General features: G+C 47.9%; 2 protein-coding genes across 3 annotated transcripts; both read right to left on the bottom strand.

Moving 5' to 3' along the window:
* Positions 1-220: 220 nt before the first annotated feature.
* LOC309360934 (heat shock protein Hsp-16.1/Hsp-16.11-like) lies at positions 221-1981 on the bottom strand. Of its 2 annotated transcripts, none has more exons than XM_081895937.1 (2): positions 1362-1981; positions 221-1174 (listed from the first exon to the last, which is right to left on the bottom strand). In XM_081895937.1, the coding sequence occupies exon 2, from the start codon at positions 1122-1124 to the stop codon at positions 501-503; it is 624 nt and encodes a 207-aa protein (XP_081752063.1). In that variant the 5' UTR covers positions 1125-1174; positions 1362-1981; the 3' UTR covers positions 221-500. The 2 variants fall into 2 exon arrangements, with proteins under 2 accessions (XP_081752063.1, XP_081752062.1); XM_081895936.1 differs by having other exon boundaries at positions 221-1204; positions 1362-1980.
* A 1362-nt stretch (positions 1982-3343) lies between these two features.
* Positions 3344-16435, bottom strand: LOC309361090 (heat shock protein 30C-like). Its single transcript, XM_081896038.1, has 2 exons — positions 15479-16435; positions 3344-3536 (listed from the first exon to the last, which is right to left on the bottom strand). Exon 1 carries the CDS (start codon positions 16124-16126, stop codon positions 15617-15619), a length of 510 nt encoding a protein of 169 aa, XP_081752164.1. The 5' UTR covers positions 16127-16435; the 3' UTR covers positions 3344-3536; positions 15479-15616.
* Positions 16436-16691: the final 256 nt, after the last annotated feature.

Below are 16691 nucleotides of genomic sequence, written 5' to 3'. Positions count from 1 at the left end.
ATTGAATCCTGCCTTCAGGAGGAGGAGAACCGTGCCATTGGAAGAGTTGTGCCTCCTATGTTAGTCATGCTCAAAGCAGACCCACCGAATAGATGTTGGTAGAGCACAAGAACTCTTAGTCTCAGGGTCTTGGGTTCATTGCAGGGGGTTGGACTAGATGACCCTCATGGTCCCTTCCAACTCTACAATTCTTCGAAAGCAAGCAAAAACACAACCAATGTGCAAAAATAAAACACCATTTTTTATTGTGGATAAGGAACAGAAGCATAAATCAGTTTGGTGATTAACGTGGAAAAAATAAAGACACACAATTTTTAATTGCACACAAGGAAAAGAAGCGCACATCGCTTTCGAAGGCGATTAATAAATTGGAAATATTAGTCAAGGCAGTCAAAAGGTCAGCTGGAATCCCGGGAAACGCTCTTTTGAATGGGGAGCCGAGCTAAGACGTCGCACTAACTCCCGCAGTAGCCGGTGCGTGCCCAAAACGTCCACACTTTTCAAGCCTCCTGCGGCTTCTCCGGGTCCTTCTCTGCGTTGGTCCCCGGAACCTGCTGGTCGGCCGCCTTCACGTCGATGGAGATGGCTTTTGCGGCAGCCAGGCGGGGGGCCTCGATGCACAGCTGCCCGTCGGATGCCAGGGAGCACGTCACGGCCTGGAGGTCCACGTCGGCGGGGAGGAGAGTCTCGCGGTGCACCTCGTGGTGTTCCCTCATGCAGCCGCCCTCCTCGCTTGTGTTCTCACGCAGCCGCTTGGCGGACACCATCAGCTTCCTGCCGTCCAGCTGCACAGCCACGTCCTCCGGCGCAAAGCCGGCCACGTCCACCGAGAGGCGAAACTTTCCGCCCGCCTCGCTGTCCCGAGCCACGCTCTCCTCCGGCGACGCTTCCCGCAGGAACTTCTGCAGTGGCGAGGCCTGGAAGAAGGCCCTGCTCATCGCCTCCATTTCCACGAACTGCCTCTCCATGTCGGCTGCGACCCGGTCGACGAAGCTTTGCCCGGCTGCCGGCCAGAGGGCCTCGCCAGCCGATTGCGGCCCACTGAGCCAGACGGGGCCAAAGCCCTGTAGCGGCCAGCGGCGCACAGGCAGCATGCGGAGCAGGTAGCGGGAATAGCTTGCCATGGTGGTGCCGCAGTCAAACAGCCAGGGAAGAGATGATCTAGCAAGCGGAGCTCCTTCAGCTGATGATCGAGCAAGGAGAGCTCCTTCGGCAGATGTTCTAGCAAGCAGAGCTCCTTCGGCAGATGTTCTAGCAAGCAGAGCTCCTTCGGCTGTGCTTCCTTTCTGTCTGGCTAAACAGCCAAGGAAGAGATGATCTAGCAAGCGGAGCCCCTTCGGCTGATGATCTAGCAAGCAGACCTGCTTCGGCTGAGGTTCCTTTCCGTCTGGCTGACTCCGAGTGCGCTGCGGCTTTTTATCTGCCGGCCAGCCCCTTGGCACGAGCCCAGAGACTGACGCAATGTGTTGTAAGAGGCCTTTCCAGGCGGACCTGGAACCGAGGAGGCCCTTCCAGAGACGTCGAGACGCAGCTGAGAGGAAGGCCTTGGCAGAAGTCCAGAAATGACGCCACAGTTTGCAAGAGGATTTGCTAGCTGGTGTTGTGCCGAGAAGCCCCAGGGAGGAAGGCACAGAACTGGCAAAATTAGCAGCAAAATTCGGAGAATCTAACGAGTGTTTTTATGGAAGAATAGATGCCTTTCCCGAACCGTTTAAAGAAATATTACCATGCGATGAACAATGAGCAACAGGAGGAATTGGATTATAATATTGTGGTTGTGATTTGATAGAATAGGGGGTCTGTAGAAGGGGAGAAGCAGCAACTCCATGGAAAACAGGGTGGGAAGTCGAGAAAAAGAAGAGAAATTGTGTTTTGACTGTATATGTTAAAAAAAAATGTTGGAAGTTAATAAAATATAATTGAAAGAAGGAGAGAAAGGTTCAGGGTTCAGCTAGGCTCCCCCACCCTGCAAAAAAAGTGCCCTGGGGTGTTGGAAGGGTGCCAGAATCACACACACCCCATCCCAAAGCTGCTGCATGGAAAACAGGAAATCAGCAGATCCTTCTGGAAGACTCTAGACTCTAGTAGAGAAATTCCTCCCCCTTTTTTTCGAGGTCACAGTAATCTGAGAAGAAAAGGCTGCCTGTTCTTGAGAAGGGGAGTGCCAGACTGGGCTGTGGGGCCAACAAGGATACTGCTGGCAAGACCTGCTTTCCAAACCTGAGCTCTGCCTTTGTCATAGAATCGTGGCGTGGGAAGGGACCCTGCGTGTCATCTAGTCCAACCCCCTGCAATGCAGGGGTCTCACACAGCCCCCTCCCACGTTTTCTTCCTACCAGCCCTGCGAGGGTGGCCAGGCTGAGAAACAGCACCGAGTTAAATTCTCTCACCTAGATTCCCACATCCATCCATCCCTCCTTTACTGTCTCCCGAAGAAACGACGCAGTCCTGCTTTTGCTAGGCAAAGGGGAGTTATGGAAAAGCTAAGAAAGGGAATTTATATATTTTTTAAAAAAGCTCATCCATTTCCTCACTTCCTGCCTCAACCCCCTTCTGCTTCAAGTCTCACAATTTGGGTGAAAGGTGTTGAGAGAGGGACGGCACCATCGGTTTCTTGCAAGTCCTTGCATCAGCTCCCAGTCGAGGCCCAAGATAGAAAAAGGAAGAAGCAAGGATATTTTTTTCCTGCCACTCAAAATTCCCCCAGGTGTTCCTAAAACATTTCAAGCCCATGAAAACCGGGGAATTGAATTTAACGCACACACTTCGAATTGCTAAGGGGCAGTGTTGATGTGGGTGTATCTTTAATTTCTACCTCTCACAAGTCAGACCCTGGGACACTGACCAGTCCGGAGAGGCCCAAATCTACAGCTGAACCACCTCAGAATAATAACAGTAACAATAATAACTATTAATTATTATTATTATTATTATTACTATTACTATTATTATTATTAGACTGCGTTGCCCCAGCCATTCTGGGTGGCTTCCAACACATAACATAATCAAACATTAAAAACTTCTCTGAACAGGGCTGCCTTCAGATGTCTTCTAAAAGTCAATAGTTGTTTATCTCCTTGACATCTGATGGAAGGGCGCCACCACCGACAAGGCCCTCTGCATAAAAGCATAATACCAAATTCTGCGTTTGTAAGAAATGTATCTTTTCACTCCCTGCCTCTTGACGTTGCGCAGGTGCCGTCACAGTATTATTTTCGGCTACTGCTAAAAACATTTTTGTTTAGGGCAAAGCCTGTCTAGACACAAAGAATGTGGACCCGGGCCTTACAACAGTCAATTGTAATCGTATTTCAGATTTTAAATAAGCACCCCATAATGCATAAATAGTATTGTGTATAAATATTTATTATTATTATTATTGAATAGGATACCTCTGTTTTCATCCAATAAATGTTGGAGGGTATGAGATCCGAACATAAAACACAGCATCGAAACATGAGATATGAACAAGGACAAAAAACCCCAAAAATCCTCCACCCTGACCTGCAGGCTTCTCCTTTCGTTCATAGAGACGCCTGTTTTCCAGAGTTATATCTGCAAATTGACTGACCACCACAAAAACATTCATGGGCAGAAAAGCCCTGCTCCAGAGTCCCAAATCCACCCAGAGTCTCTGCTGCACCTCGGTTTCCCCTCAGCCTTTGGTCCGGCGGCCTTCCGTGGTGGAGGCGGCTTCATGGCCACTGCCCGGCGCCCGGCCGACCTCGATGGGCACCGTCCTGGCGGGCGGCCCGGCGGCCTCGATGCGCAGCTGGCCCTCTCGGGAGATGGAGCAGCTGAGCTGCTGGCGGTCCACGCTGCCCGGGACGTCCCACTTGCGGCGGAAGAGCTCGTAGCGGAAAGGTCCTCCGGGGGTCTGCGTGGCCTTCCTGCTGGTCAGCACCAGCTTCTGGCCCACCAGCTTGACCACCAGCTCCCAGGGGTCAAAGCCGGAACAGGACCATGCAGGACAATGAAATTGAAAAAACTACATAAAACTACATAAAAACTGCATAAACCTACCTCAAACCTACCTCAAACCTACCTCAAACCTACCTCAAAACCTACATAAAAACCTACATAAAAACCTACATAAAAACCTACATAAAAACCTACATAAAAACCTACATAAAAACCTACATAAAAACCTACATAAAAACCTACATAAAAACCTACATAAAAACCTACATAAAAACCTACATAAAAACCTACATAAAAACCTACATAAAAACCTACATAAAAACCACATAAAACCCCATTTTAAAATTCACTAAACCATTTGGCTCTGGGGGGCTTGGACCCCTGGTCAAACTAGGCTTTCTTGGCCGCTGCAGGCGCCTTGGCCCTGCCTGGGGGGCCCCTCGTCCTTGGCCCCCCGTCTTGCTTTCCTTGGGCTTCTCTGGAGGTTTGCCTGGATCCTGCGAGGCAGAAGAGAGAGGAGAAGGGGCTCAAGTGGCAGAACGGCAGAGTTGGAAGAGACCCTGAGGGCCATCCAGCCCTGCCAGTTTGAAGCCATGCTGGACCTGCTTAGCTCGGCAAATGTGCCAGCAGCCTTATTGCTGCACACAAGTCACCACAGTGGCCCTTGAGGCTCTGAATCTCGGAGCAAAAGATTCCTGCATTGCAGGGGGTGGACTGGATGACCCTGGGGGTCCCCTTCCAACTCTACACTATGGAGAAGCAATGAAGGAGTTCCCCACTTCCTTGGGTGCAAGCTAAACGGAGATCCAAACATTTGTTCCTTCAGGCCAGGGATGGGGTACACTCTCAAGGGCCAGATGCGGCCCTCCGTGACTTACTGACTGGCCCTCAAAAGGCTCTGCCAGTGCTTTTGCCCTTGGACAACTGCCTCTCATTTCGAGGAGGGGTGAGTGTGCGTCACCTGCTAACCAAAGGCAGCCCTGACATTTGCCACTCATACGCCTCCACCACTGGCCCCTGGAAAGTTGTGCAGATGGGCGTGCGGCCCCCGGGACGGAAAGCCTTCTGACTGAAAGGGGACCTGGACTGTGCAGGAGGGGAGGCGGCTCCATGGCAGCATCTCGGCGGCCTGAGGCCAGTTCTGGATGCTGCTCTTTGGAAGAAATTCAGAGGAGGGCAAAGAAAAACAATCAGAGATAAGTGGGGAGACAGAGGACGCCCCTGGGGGAAAGTGTGAAGGAGCTTGCAGAGAGAGGTTCAGCTTGGAGGGGCGGAGGCAGAGAGTTAAGACCTCAGCAGGCTTTGAGGCCCAGCGGTTAGAGAACCAGAGTTGGGAGGGGTCCCCAGAGGTCATCCAGCCCAGCCCCTGCAAAGCAGGACTCTCAGATAAAGCATCCCTGACAGATGGCCGCCCAAGCTCTGCTTAGAAACCTCCAAGGAAGGAGAGCCCCCCATCTCCTCAGGGACCCATTCCAGACAGAAAGGGCTTCCTCGTTCTCAGCTGGATTAGTGACCCCCACTCCGGCCCCTTCTGCCCCACTGCCTGGTTGGCTGGTGGCAAGAAGAGGCCAGAGCTCAGCACTGTGGGGTGGCAGCCCCCAGCAAAGAAAGGAAAGGAAGCAAAGACCACACATTTTTCCAGCATAAGAACATAAAGAGAGCCCATCTAGTACAGCCTCCTGTTCTCCCAGGGCCAACCATGTGCCCACTGTGGGTTAGGACCCGAGTGCAAGAGCCCTGCCACTGGTTTGCCATTCAGGGGTAGACTGCCCCTGGCCCTGGAGGTTCTGATATCCCAACAGACCTGCTTAAGAGGAGTCTGGCTGCTGGGGGAAGCCAAAGGGTCACTGGTCAACCAGCTGCCCCACAAGCAGGACCCCGAGCAGAACAACTGCCCACCGATGAATCCCAACCATTGCCCTTATTCTCCTGCCTCCGTCCATGGAGGCCACCAGCCCCCCTGCAACCACAGAGCCAGGGGTGGTTGTGGCCCTTCCTCCTTACCTCCCAGCCTTGGTTTTTCCGTAGGGTCCTTGGCCGCTTTTTTTGGTGTGGGCGCTGCTTTCCCCACTGCATGCTTTTCCGGGCTCTTCCCTCTGGCATACGCCGGGCCCAGCTGGAGCCGTTAGGACACAAGAAAGGACATTTAAGAGCAGGGAGAGAAAAGGCTCCCTCTCCCCAGGAGTTCTGGGGGGGGGGTCTTTCTGAGCTCTCAGGGCAGATTCCGCAGAGATGTTTGGCTCTAAATCAGTGTTTCCCAAACCCGGGTCTCCTGCTGTTGTTGGACTACAACTCCCATCGTCCCTAGCTAGCAGGAGCCTGTCTTCACATGCAAGGGAAACTCACTGAGGGTCAGAGATCCCGCAGCTCCCATCAGCTGCTTCAGCTGGCCAGTCAAAGCCATCCTGGGATTGTGGCCGCTGTCGCCTGCTGGCAGCTTCTAAACGGTGGGAGCTGAGTGCAGGGGGGGGGGCTCAGAAGGAGCAGGACATGTCCCCCCCCCAGATACCACCCCTCCAGCCCCTTCCGCCTCACCTGGAATCTCCCTGTGGCTCCCAGTGCAAGAGAGTTGCGTGGCCGGACGAGGCAGCCCCTTTTCAGACCTCTGGCCAGGGCGATCTTCAGGCCATACTTGAGGCGGATGGGGTCCCCCTTGCCTTCGTCCAGGGTCCTCACGGCCTCTATTACCATGGTCATCATGGGCGGGTTGGGGCAGTTCAGGGGGGGCCGGGGGCCGGCCAGCGAGGCAGAGGACTTGGCTGCAGAGGCAAGAGGAGGAGCGCATTTGCCAGGCACTCTGCAACCGCCCCACCCAGCCCCCCTTATGGACCACCGTCCCCCTGGGCAAGCATTTCCCCTCAGAGCCTGCGGGTGACTTTGCGGCGTCCCCACCTGGAACGCTGCAGACTCGGCAGAGAGGGGCACCTGTGGGCAGCCATCGTCCCTGTGTCTGTTGCTGCGTCCTGCACGTCCATCAAGGGGCGCATGTGTCTCCCCCCACCCCAGCCGCCTGCTTGGAAGGGGCCCCACTTCCACCTCCCCAGTCCAAAGGGGCTTTGCCCCCAGATGGGAAGCGGCTGGGCTTTGGACCTACCCAGCCTACACACAAGTTGGCCACCACCCCTGAGCTGCTCTGGCTAGTGGGGGCCACTTTGGGCACCCCCTCCCGCAGTGCTGCCACATTGTCCAGCCCCCACCAAATTCCTGTAGCTGAGCCCCAGTCAGTGGAGCCCCCAGCCCTGCAAGGGAAGACCTCCACCTGCAGCATGGGCAGGTTCTGGGCTCAGGTGGAGACACCACCTGCAAAGATTACTCGCATGTAAGCCTTCCCTCTGTTTTAAGAATTCTAAGGTGCCAGAAATAAAATGAATGTTTGCAAGTACACAAGCTAAAACACACACAAATATAATCCAGTCAAATGGGCGGACTGTAAATAATAAAATTATTATTATTTCTAAAATAGAACAGGGGAGCAATCCAGAAGTCATCTTCACTCTTAAGGACCCCAAATTTGTTCTCTGCAAAAGAGAATAGCTTGGAAACACCTCTCCCAAAGGTTCTTTTCACTTACAAACCCTTCCAATCCAGTCAAAAGGGCACATTTTGTGTGGGAATAGGGCAGGTTTCAGAAACCATTTCAAAAATGTCCCAGACTGGCCAGGATAAGGCAACCTGCCAGCATTACCAGGTCTTCTGACAAACCCTCTCTTTGGCTAAGGGGCGGGGCAGTCCCTAAAATCTTTCAAAACTGCCACACCCCTTTGTTGGGGGTCATCTCTTTTGAATAACACCTCCAAGGACTCCTGGGAGGGCAGGGGGCTGAGGACCCCCTGCTTTCTTTCTGGGTGCCTTAAGAGATCCTCTCCTTCACCCCCCACCTGCTCCCTCCTCCCGGGAGAGAAGCCTCCAGGTTTGGCTAGAGAAAGCTCCCAAACCAGCACTCCCAGCACCTACCTGCTGACAAGGCCTCCTATGCAAGCAGCTGCCCAACTCTTCCTCCCCTTCCCTCCTGAAAGCTTCTTTCAGCCAAGCCCCTTGCTAAGCCCCTTTTATGCAGGAGCGAGCCTGGGCTGCAGATGAGTCTCACCTGGGCTGCAGGTGGACTCCTCCCTTGCAAGCCCCGTGGCCCCGATCCTGACCCCACTTGCACCAGGGAGCCCAGGAGGGAGGCTCTGCTGCAGGGTATTGAACAGGGCAGGGGGGTCTCCTGTTTGGGGGGAGAAGCCAGAAGCTTTTCCTGCCCTTTTTCACCTCGTCTCTGTGCAGCCCTTCAAGGAACCGTCCAATTGTCCTGGAACCTGTCTGCATAAAACAAAAACAACCCAATCCCCCCCAACACATTTTAAAAGTTCATTGAATGTCAGTCAGCCAAAGGCCTGGTTAAAGAGCCTAGACTTGATTTCACCTGGGTCAAAGACCCAGTTTGGCACATTTGTGTACCTGCACACCGGCTGGGCACCTCAATGGAGGCAAAACCCCCGGCTAGCCCCCTGGCCCACCCCTAGCTAAGGCACTGGGTAGCCAATTTCTCCCATAGAGCTCAGAATGTATTAGAAAAATTATATAGAAAGGTTTATTGTTTTGTGTACATTCAAATGTAAGATAAAACATATGCAAAGGGACTTGACAGGAAGTCAAAGTTGAAGAAAAGATTTTGGAAGATAAAAGTGGAAAAATATTTGCTTTCATTATTATCATTTTGTGTGGGGGTATGGGTGTGTAGGTGTCTGCACACATGTGTATTGTTGGATGCAATATTTGGGAGGAAATAAGACGGTAAATAACAAATAACAAACTAAATATTGATGCATGTAATTTTTATTTCTTAATTATATTTAATGGTGGTATGGCTGTATTGTTTTTTGTAACATAAAATCATTCAATAAATATTATTATTTTTTAAATTCTCCCATAGAGCTTATACCCTGCTGAAATCCCCTCGGTGCAGAAAGCTGTTCAAGGTGCAGGAACCCGGAAACAGAAATGAGAGAGTATTCTGAATCCAAGCAGGGGTTGGGGTGTGTAAAAGAATTTGGGACCCCCCCCCTCCCCTGCTGGCATTTGGGCAACCTCCTGTCTCTCCCCCCCCCCAAGCTCTGTGTCAGATTGATATTTATCCCCATTCAGAAAATAAAATAAAAAATGTAAGTTTTCCTCTCTCTTTCTCTGTCTCCCTCTCAGGTGTGTTCCAAGGACGGTGGAAGAAAAGGTATGTTTGCAGGTGGCTGTGGAGCGGCTTCTGTAATGGGGTTTGCATTGGGATCTTATTCCTGGGCTGCCTTCTCTCTTTTTTTTATTTATAGGATATTTATTAAGATGTTTTTAAAGTATTACAATAAAAATGGAAAAAAATAAAAAATAAAAATAGTTAAAAACACACAGATTTTCTATTGCTAGTTTTCCTTTAGCTTATTTCCCGGACCTCCTCATACCTCCCTTTTTTGTATTCCACTTTAAATTGTTGGTTCAGCAAATCCTTACCATTAGATTTTTACCTTTTCATAACCCTTTTTTCATATTCTCTTAAAGCATTACAGCTGGAAACCACTTAATTTCTATCCAACATCAATCTAACATTCATTAATTTTACAATATTTCTGTAGATAGTCTTTAAATTTCTTCCAATCTTCTTCTACCGACTCTTCTCCCTGGTCTCGGATTCTGCCAGTCATTTCTGCCAATCCCATATAGTCCATCACCTTCGTCTGCCATTCTTCCAAAGTGGGTAGATCTTGTGTCTTCCAATACAGTACTTTGCAATAAGTATTCTTGCTGCTGTTGTAGCGTACATAAAGAAAGTTCTATCCTTCTTTGGCACCAATTGGCCGACCATGCCCAGGAGAAAGGCCTCTGGTTTCTTCAGAAAGGTATATTTAAATACCTTTTTCATTTCATTATAGATCATTTCCCAGAAAGCCTTGATCCTTGGGCACGTCCACCAAAGGTGAAAGAATGTACCTTCAGTTTCTTTACATTTCCAACATTTATTATCGGGCAAATGATAGATTTTTGCAAGCTTGACTGGGGTCATGTACCACCTGTATATCATCTTCATAATATTCTCTCTTAAGGCATTGCATGCCGTAAACTTCATACCTGTGGTCCATAACTGTTCCCAGTCAGCAAACATAATGTTATGTCCAACATATTGTGCCCATTTTATCATAGCAGATTTCACCGTTTCATCCTGAGTGTTCCATGTCAACAGCAAGTTATACATCTTTGACAAAATCTTAGTTTTGGGTTCTAACAGTTCTGTTTCTAATTTTGATTTTTCCACCTGGAAGCCAATTTTCTTGTCCAAATTATATGCCTCCATTATCTGATAATAATGAAGCCAATCTCGCACTTTGTTTTTTAGTTTCTCAAAACTCTGCAGTTTCAGTCTATCTCCCTCTTGTTCCAAAATTTCCCAATATTTCGGCCATTTGGCCTCCATATTGAGCTTTTTCTGGGCTTTTGCTTCCATTGGTGACAGCCACCTTGGGGTTTTATTTTCCAATAAGTCCTTATATCTTATCCATACACTGAACAATGCTTTCCTAACAATATGGTTTTTAAATGCTTTATGTGCTTTAACCTTGTCGTACCACAAATATGCATGCCATCCAAAAACATTATTAAAACCTTCTAAGTCCAAAATGTCTGTGTTCTCAAGAAGCAGCCATTCTTTCAGCCAACAAAATGCGGCTGATTCATAGTAAAGTTTAAGGTCTGGCAGGGCAAATCCACCCCTTTCCTTTGCATCAGTTAATACAGTGGTGCCTCGCAAGACGAAATTAATTCGTTCTGCGAGTTGTTTCGTCTTGCGATTTTTTCGTCTTGCGAAGCACGGATTCCCTGGGTATTAACGGTTTTAAGAAAAAGGAAACAAACTCGCAAGATGTTTTCGTCTTGCGAAGCAAGCCCATAGGGAAAATCGTCTTGCGAAGCAACTCAAAAAATGAAAAACCCTTTCGTCTTGCGCGTTTTTCGTCTTACGAGGCATTCGTCTTGCGAGGTACCACTGTATCTTAAATTTTATTCTGGGCTTCTTGCCCTGCCAGACAAATCTAGAAATATCTTTCTGCCACTTCTTGAAACAGTCCATCTTGTCCACAATTTGCAGTGTTTGAAACCTTCTCTCAGGTGTGTTGGAGGTGGCGGTTGGTGACATTGACCTTTTTCTCTTGCCTGTGCCTAATGGACTGATCTCTGGCCGTGAAGGGGATCCAGGGACTGGGCAGACACGGATGGTTTTGCATCAGGGGAAAGGGGTCTGGGGTCTGACTCAGGAGAGGGGAGCAGCGATTTGTGGAGACCTGTAGCAGCCAGGAGGCAAGAGTCAGAGGCAAGGGAAGCTTCAGAGCTGGAGGAAGAGGAGCAGGAGGCAGACTAGGCAAGGGAAGGGACACCCTCTCCTGCACCACTTGTCTCCCAGATCCAGGAGGGGACTGACAAGGGAGGAGCAGAGGACGTTTCCATGCAGGCGCAGTCTCCAGCTGTGTATGCGCAGTCCCTCAGGGAGAGAGACACAAACGGGTGGAGGGAGAGTGTGTTGAATGGTTTCTTGAAATGTAAAGGTTCATCATTGTTCCGCCCAATGTGTATGTCTTTAAGGGGCCAGAGCAAAATAACGGGACCCAGTCTTGCAGCTGTGAAACATGGCAGGTGCTGCTGCGTTGTGTTCATCAAGCTGTGTCAGCAATTGGGTCTAGCATATAAGGAGCAGCACCTAGCTCCCCTCCCGTTGCCCTGGGGGATGGGTTGGTGGTTGGGTCTGGTTTGTTGTTGATGTATCTAGTGTATTTTGTTAAGCTGACCTAACCTCTGTGCATGTGCAGAGTTCATGTCTCAGCAATTTTTTTATACCATTTAAAATGTTGCATCTTTTGGCTAAATTACCATTTGAATAAAGGAAGGGAAGGGTAAGGAGTAGATTTTAAAAATAGGGTTAGATTTTTTTAAAAAAATAAGAAACTCAGCAATTCAAGTATTCACCAAAGCTAGCAATAGAAGTTGGTCAAATTGAATTTCTGTTAACTCAGTTCTAAGGGATCATGTTTCCTTCTCATCTGGCCAATATTGTTTTCCTGCAGCCCAAGCAAAGGGAGCGCTTCCTTTATTTACAGGGAATTGAGAGCAGGTGTTTATTAAAAAATGTGGGCTATCATTTTGTGTGATTTCCCTCTGGTCATTCATGGAACAATCAGCCACACCCTTATATATGGGGGGGGGGGGGGAAATGGCCAGAGTCAGAATTCATAGGATCTTTAACATTCTCAGTCATTTCAGCCTCACCATTTGCAGACACAATTTTCTGCCCTTTATTTATTTTTTAAGTCTATTTGCCAATACTTCTGCAAAAATTTTGTAATCATTGTTTAGTAATGATATGGGTCTGTGATTTTTTATATTCAATCTATCAGTGTCGGGTTTGGGAATCATCGTGATATGTGCCTCCTCCCAAGGGTCTGGTATCTTCCCTCCTCGCAAAATGCTGTTCATGACCTCGCATAACACTGGAGCTAATTGATCTTCTAAAATGTTATAATACTTGGCCGATAATCAGATTAGTTTGGGTTCCCATTTTTCCTTAACATAGATCACTACCCCTCTTTTTTTGTTCACGTTTGAGTTAATAAACTCAACCACTAACCTTTTATTTGTCAAAATATGTTTGTTTTTTGGCCATATGCGTTTCCTGTAAACAAATCAAGATTCTTTTTCTTCAATACATTCTCAATTTTATTCCTGGATATAGATTTATATGACACTCTACATAATATGAAAGCTGATCCTGACAATGCTTTTTTAATATCATTTTAAAAATCATTCTTTAGTAATAAGGAATTCCAAGTGTATCTAATACCATCTGAATTGCTTGCAGAGGATCAACAATCTCTTTTATATTACCATTCCTTAAAACCCATTCTGGTCTCTGCCTTAAAACTATTGTTGTCCTTAGAGGAGTTGCTGGGACAGAGAAATGCCCATTTTTGTATGCGGCCAACTTCTGTTTGGCAAGCATTCTTTGTGCATCCATTTGATGTTTCCATGCTGGGAGTTTAAACAGGCTCTGAAGGCGAGTACCTACTCGTGAGCTGCCTCGGATCTCAGAAGCTCTTCTTGAGTCCTTTGAAAGAAGAGCAAGCAGCTGGAAGCCATTTCCAATGATTTTAGCTTAACAAATTTAGCTAAATAGTCATTAAATTTCTTCCATTCTTCGTGGTGTTCCTCCTCCTTCTGGTCGCGGACTCTTCCGGTTAGATCGGCTAGCTCCATAAAATCCATCATCTTCATCTGCCATTCTTCTACTGTTGGTAATTCTGGAGTTTCCCACTTTTTAGCTAACAAAATACGAGCCGCAGTTGTGGCATACAAAAATAAATTAACGTCTTTCTTGGGCAATTCCGAACTTATTATTCCAAGAAGAAAGGCCTCTGGTTTCTTTATAAATGTATATTTCAACATTTTTTTCAATTCATTATAAATCTTTTCCCAGAAGTCTTTCACCTTGGGGCAGGTCCACCACATATGAAAGAATGTTCCTTCCTTTTCTTTACATTTCCAACATGTATTATCACAATTTGTAGCCTTATGAGGCTTTGCCCTCGGGTGGGAAAAATATTGCGCCTGGGAAAGGGAAGTCAACAGACACTCAAGGAATAGTTTCGGAGAAAAGGCTTTTATTTCTACCATCCATTAACTGGTAGAAGGAGCAAGTGTGATAAGTCACAAAAAGCATGCACGAAATTCACAGTCATGTGCACAAGCATATATACCCCTTTCCAGTTCCCTCCCCCTTTCTCCTCCTTCCAGAGTCCTGCCCCATGAGTTCCTCTGAGCATGAACAGAAAGCTGTCTTGGGACTATTGGACTCTTGGCGCCCTTCCCAGGAAAGGGGTTTCAGAGTGTTCAGATATGTTTCAATCTCTTGTTCTGGCATGGTTCCGGGACAGAAAGTAAGTTGCAATGTGGTTCTTTAGCTAGGCCAGAAGGCATCAGAAAGGCCCGAGAAACAATGGACTGTGTTCCCTACCTTTGTTGCAATCTTTTTAGTTACAGTAAGCGGAATGTTTCTGATGCTTAGCTGCTGAGAAAATGATTTTGAAAAGCTCTGAGAAGCTTTGAGCCTGCTTTGGTGGGGGGTGACTTCGGACCTAGGTGGGGTCACCTGTCCTCACCTTCCTTCAAATTATGATACATCTTTGCTAATTTTACAGGAGTCAAATACCATCTATACATCATCTTCATAATATTTTCCTTTAACAAAGTACATGCAGTGAACTTCACTCCTTTCTTCCACAATCTTTCCCAGTCCTCAAACATTATATTATGTCCTAAATCTCTTGCCCAATCATCACCAATTTAACTTGTTCATCTTTCACCTTTAACTTGTTCATCTTGTTCATATGTTTTTACCTTCAGTATCTAACAACTCCATCTCCAACTTAGATTTTTCCAAGGCAAAACCATTTTTCTTATCCAATTTATACAATTCGTTAATCTGGTGATAATGTAGCCAGTTTAGCTTATCTTAAATTTGCTCAAATGGTCTTAATTTATAACCTTTCTCTTCCTCTATTAATAAGTCATAACATCTCAACCATTTGGTATCCATATTTAATTTTTTCTGGGCCTTTGCCTCCATTGGTGAAAGCCATCTGGGCATCTTTCTTTCTAAAAGGTATTTGTATTTTATCCAAACGTTATACAACGATTTCCTAATTATATGATTTTTAAATGCTTTATGGGCTTTTACTTTATCATACCACAAATATGCATGCCAACCAAACACATTATCAAATCCCCCCAAATCTAGTAAATCTATATCTTCTAATTTCATCCATTCTTTAATCCAACAAAGTGCGGCAGCTTCAAAATAGATTTTTAAGTCTGGCAGAGAGAATCCTTCTCTTTCTTTAGAATCTGTAAGTAATTTGTATTTAATTCTGGGTTTCCTCCCCTGCCAGATAAATCTAGAAAGAGCTTTTTGCCATTCTTTAAAACATTTCACATTGTCTATAACTGGGAGGGGTTGAAACAAAAAAAGCATCTTTGGCAGCACATTCATCTTAATCACAGAAATCCGGCCCATTAATGATAATTTTAAGTTAGACCACACCTCTAAATCTCTTTTTATTTCATTCCATATTTTCTCATAGTTATCCTTATACAGATTCAAATTTTTCCCAGACAGGTTCACCCCCAAATATTTAACGTTTTTCACAAAATCTAGGCCCGTTTTTTCTTGTAATATTTTCCTTTCTTCATTATCCAGATTTTTCTCTATTACTTTGGTCTTGCTCTTGTTTAATTTAAATCCTGCTACCTGACCAAACTCATGTATTAGCTCCAGTGCTTTAACTGCACTGGAGTCTGGATCTTGTAATGTCAGAACCAAATCATCAGCAAAGGATTTTAATTTGTATTGTTACAAACCTACTGTGATACCTTTGACTTGCTAAGTATGATTAGAAAAGATGAACAAGACCTCCAGAACCGAGATAAATCGCTTTAATACCATTTATAAAATCATGACCTCTCCCCCTTCTCCTTTCGTTCATAGAGACGCCTGTTTTCCAGCATTATATCTGCAGATTGACTGACCACCACAAAGGGAAACGTTATAGTGAAAAACATTCATGGGCAGAAAAGCCCTGCTCCAGAGTCCCAAGTCCACCCAGAGTCTCCGCCGCGCCTCGGTTTCCCCTCAGCCTTTGGTCCGGCGGCCTTCCATGGTGGAGGCGGCTTCCTGGCCACTGCCCGGCGCCCGGCCGACCTCGATGGGCACCGTCCTGGCGGGCGGCCCGGCGGCCTCGATGCGCAGCTGGCCCTCTCGGGAGATGGAGCAGCTGAGTTGCTGGCGGTCCACGCTGCCCGGGACGTCCCACTCGCGGCGGAAGAGCTCGTAGCGGAAAGGTCCTCCGGGGGTCTGCGTGGCCTTCCTGCCGGTCAGCACCAGCTTCTGGCCCACCAGCTTGACCACCAGCTCCCGGGGGTCAAAGCCGGCCATGTCTTGGGTCACCACAAACGGGGCCTCTTCCAGCCCCCGGGACGCTTCCTCGTGGCCCCGGAGCGGCCAGTTGCTGCAGGTGCCCAGCAGCTCCCACAGCGAATCCATCTCCCTTTCCAGGTCCTCAAAGAGCGAGCGGGTGGGGGGCCACAGAGCCCGGCGGAGCAGGGGGCTCTGGGGGGCCGCCAGGTGCAGTCGGCACAGCATCTTCGCCTCAGGGATGCTTCGAGGGTCTTCTCGCTTTTCGGCTGTGGTCCTCCTGAAGCGGCTCAGTTCTGCTCTCTCTTTGTGAGCCAGAGACCTTTTATTGGGGTCCCAGGCGTCCGGCGCTCTCCTCGCCCCCAAAAAGGACTTGGTGCAAAGGGAGGGGGCTGTTAGTCAGACCCCCAAAAGGGCTCGGTGAGGCAAGGGACCCGCTGCTGTCATCCCTCTGCTCTCAGTGCTGAGGAGAGTTTATAATTAGGGACCAGCTTCCATGCACAGCCAGGCCAAAATAGAAATCGACAACCACCTGAGTCACTGGGAAGACAGCTGTGAGTTAAACCCTGAAGGACACGTCAGTCAAGATCCGAGGCTTGGAAACCCCCCAACATTCAGATGCTTTGCGGATGTGTGCACGCTTAATCCATACCCTCCGACACCTCTCCAATGAAAATACAGATGTCCCATTCCATCACAATAATAATTTTATCCTTTATACCCCACCCACCTGACTGGGTTGCTGGAAGTCTGTCAGTTTTGATAATAAACCTGATTTGCAATGGGGGTTGAA

This window comes from Podarcis melisellensis (assembly GCF_964234715.1).
Source record: "Podarcis melisellensis genome assembly, chromosome: 18".
NCBI classification, from domain to species: Eukaryota; Metazoa; Chordata; class Lepidosauria; order Squamata; family Lacertidae; genus Podarcis; species Podarcis melisellensis.
This window is presented reverse-complemented; position numbering and strand designations above follow the sequence as displayed.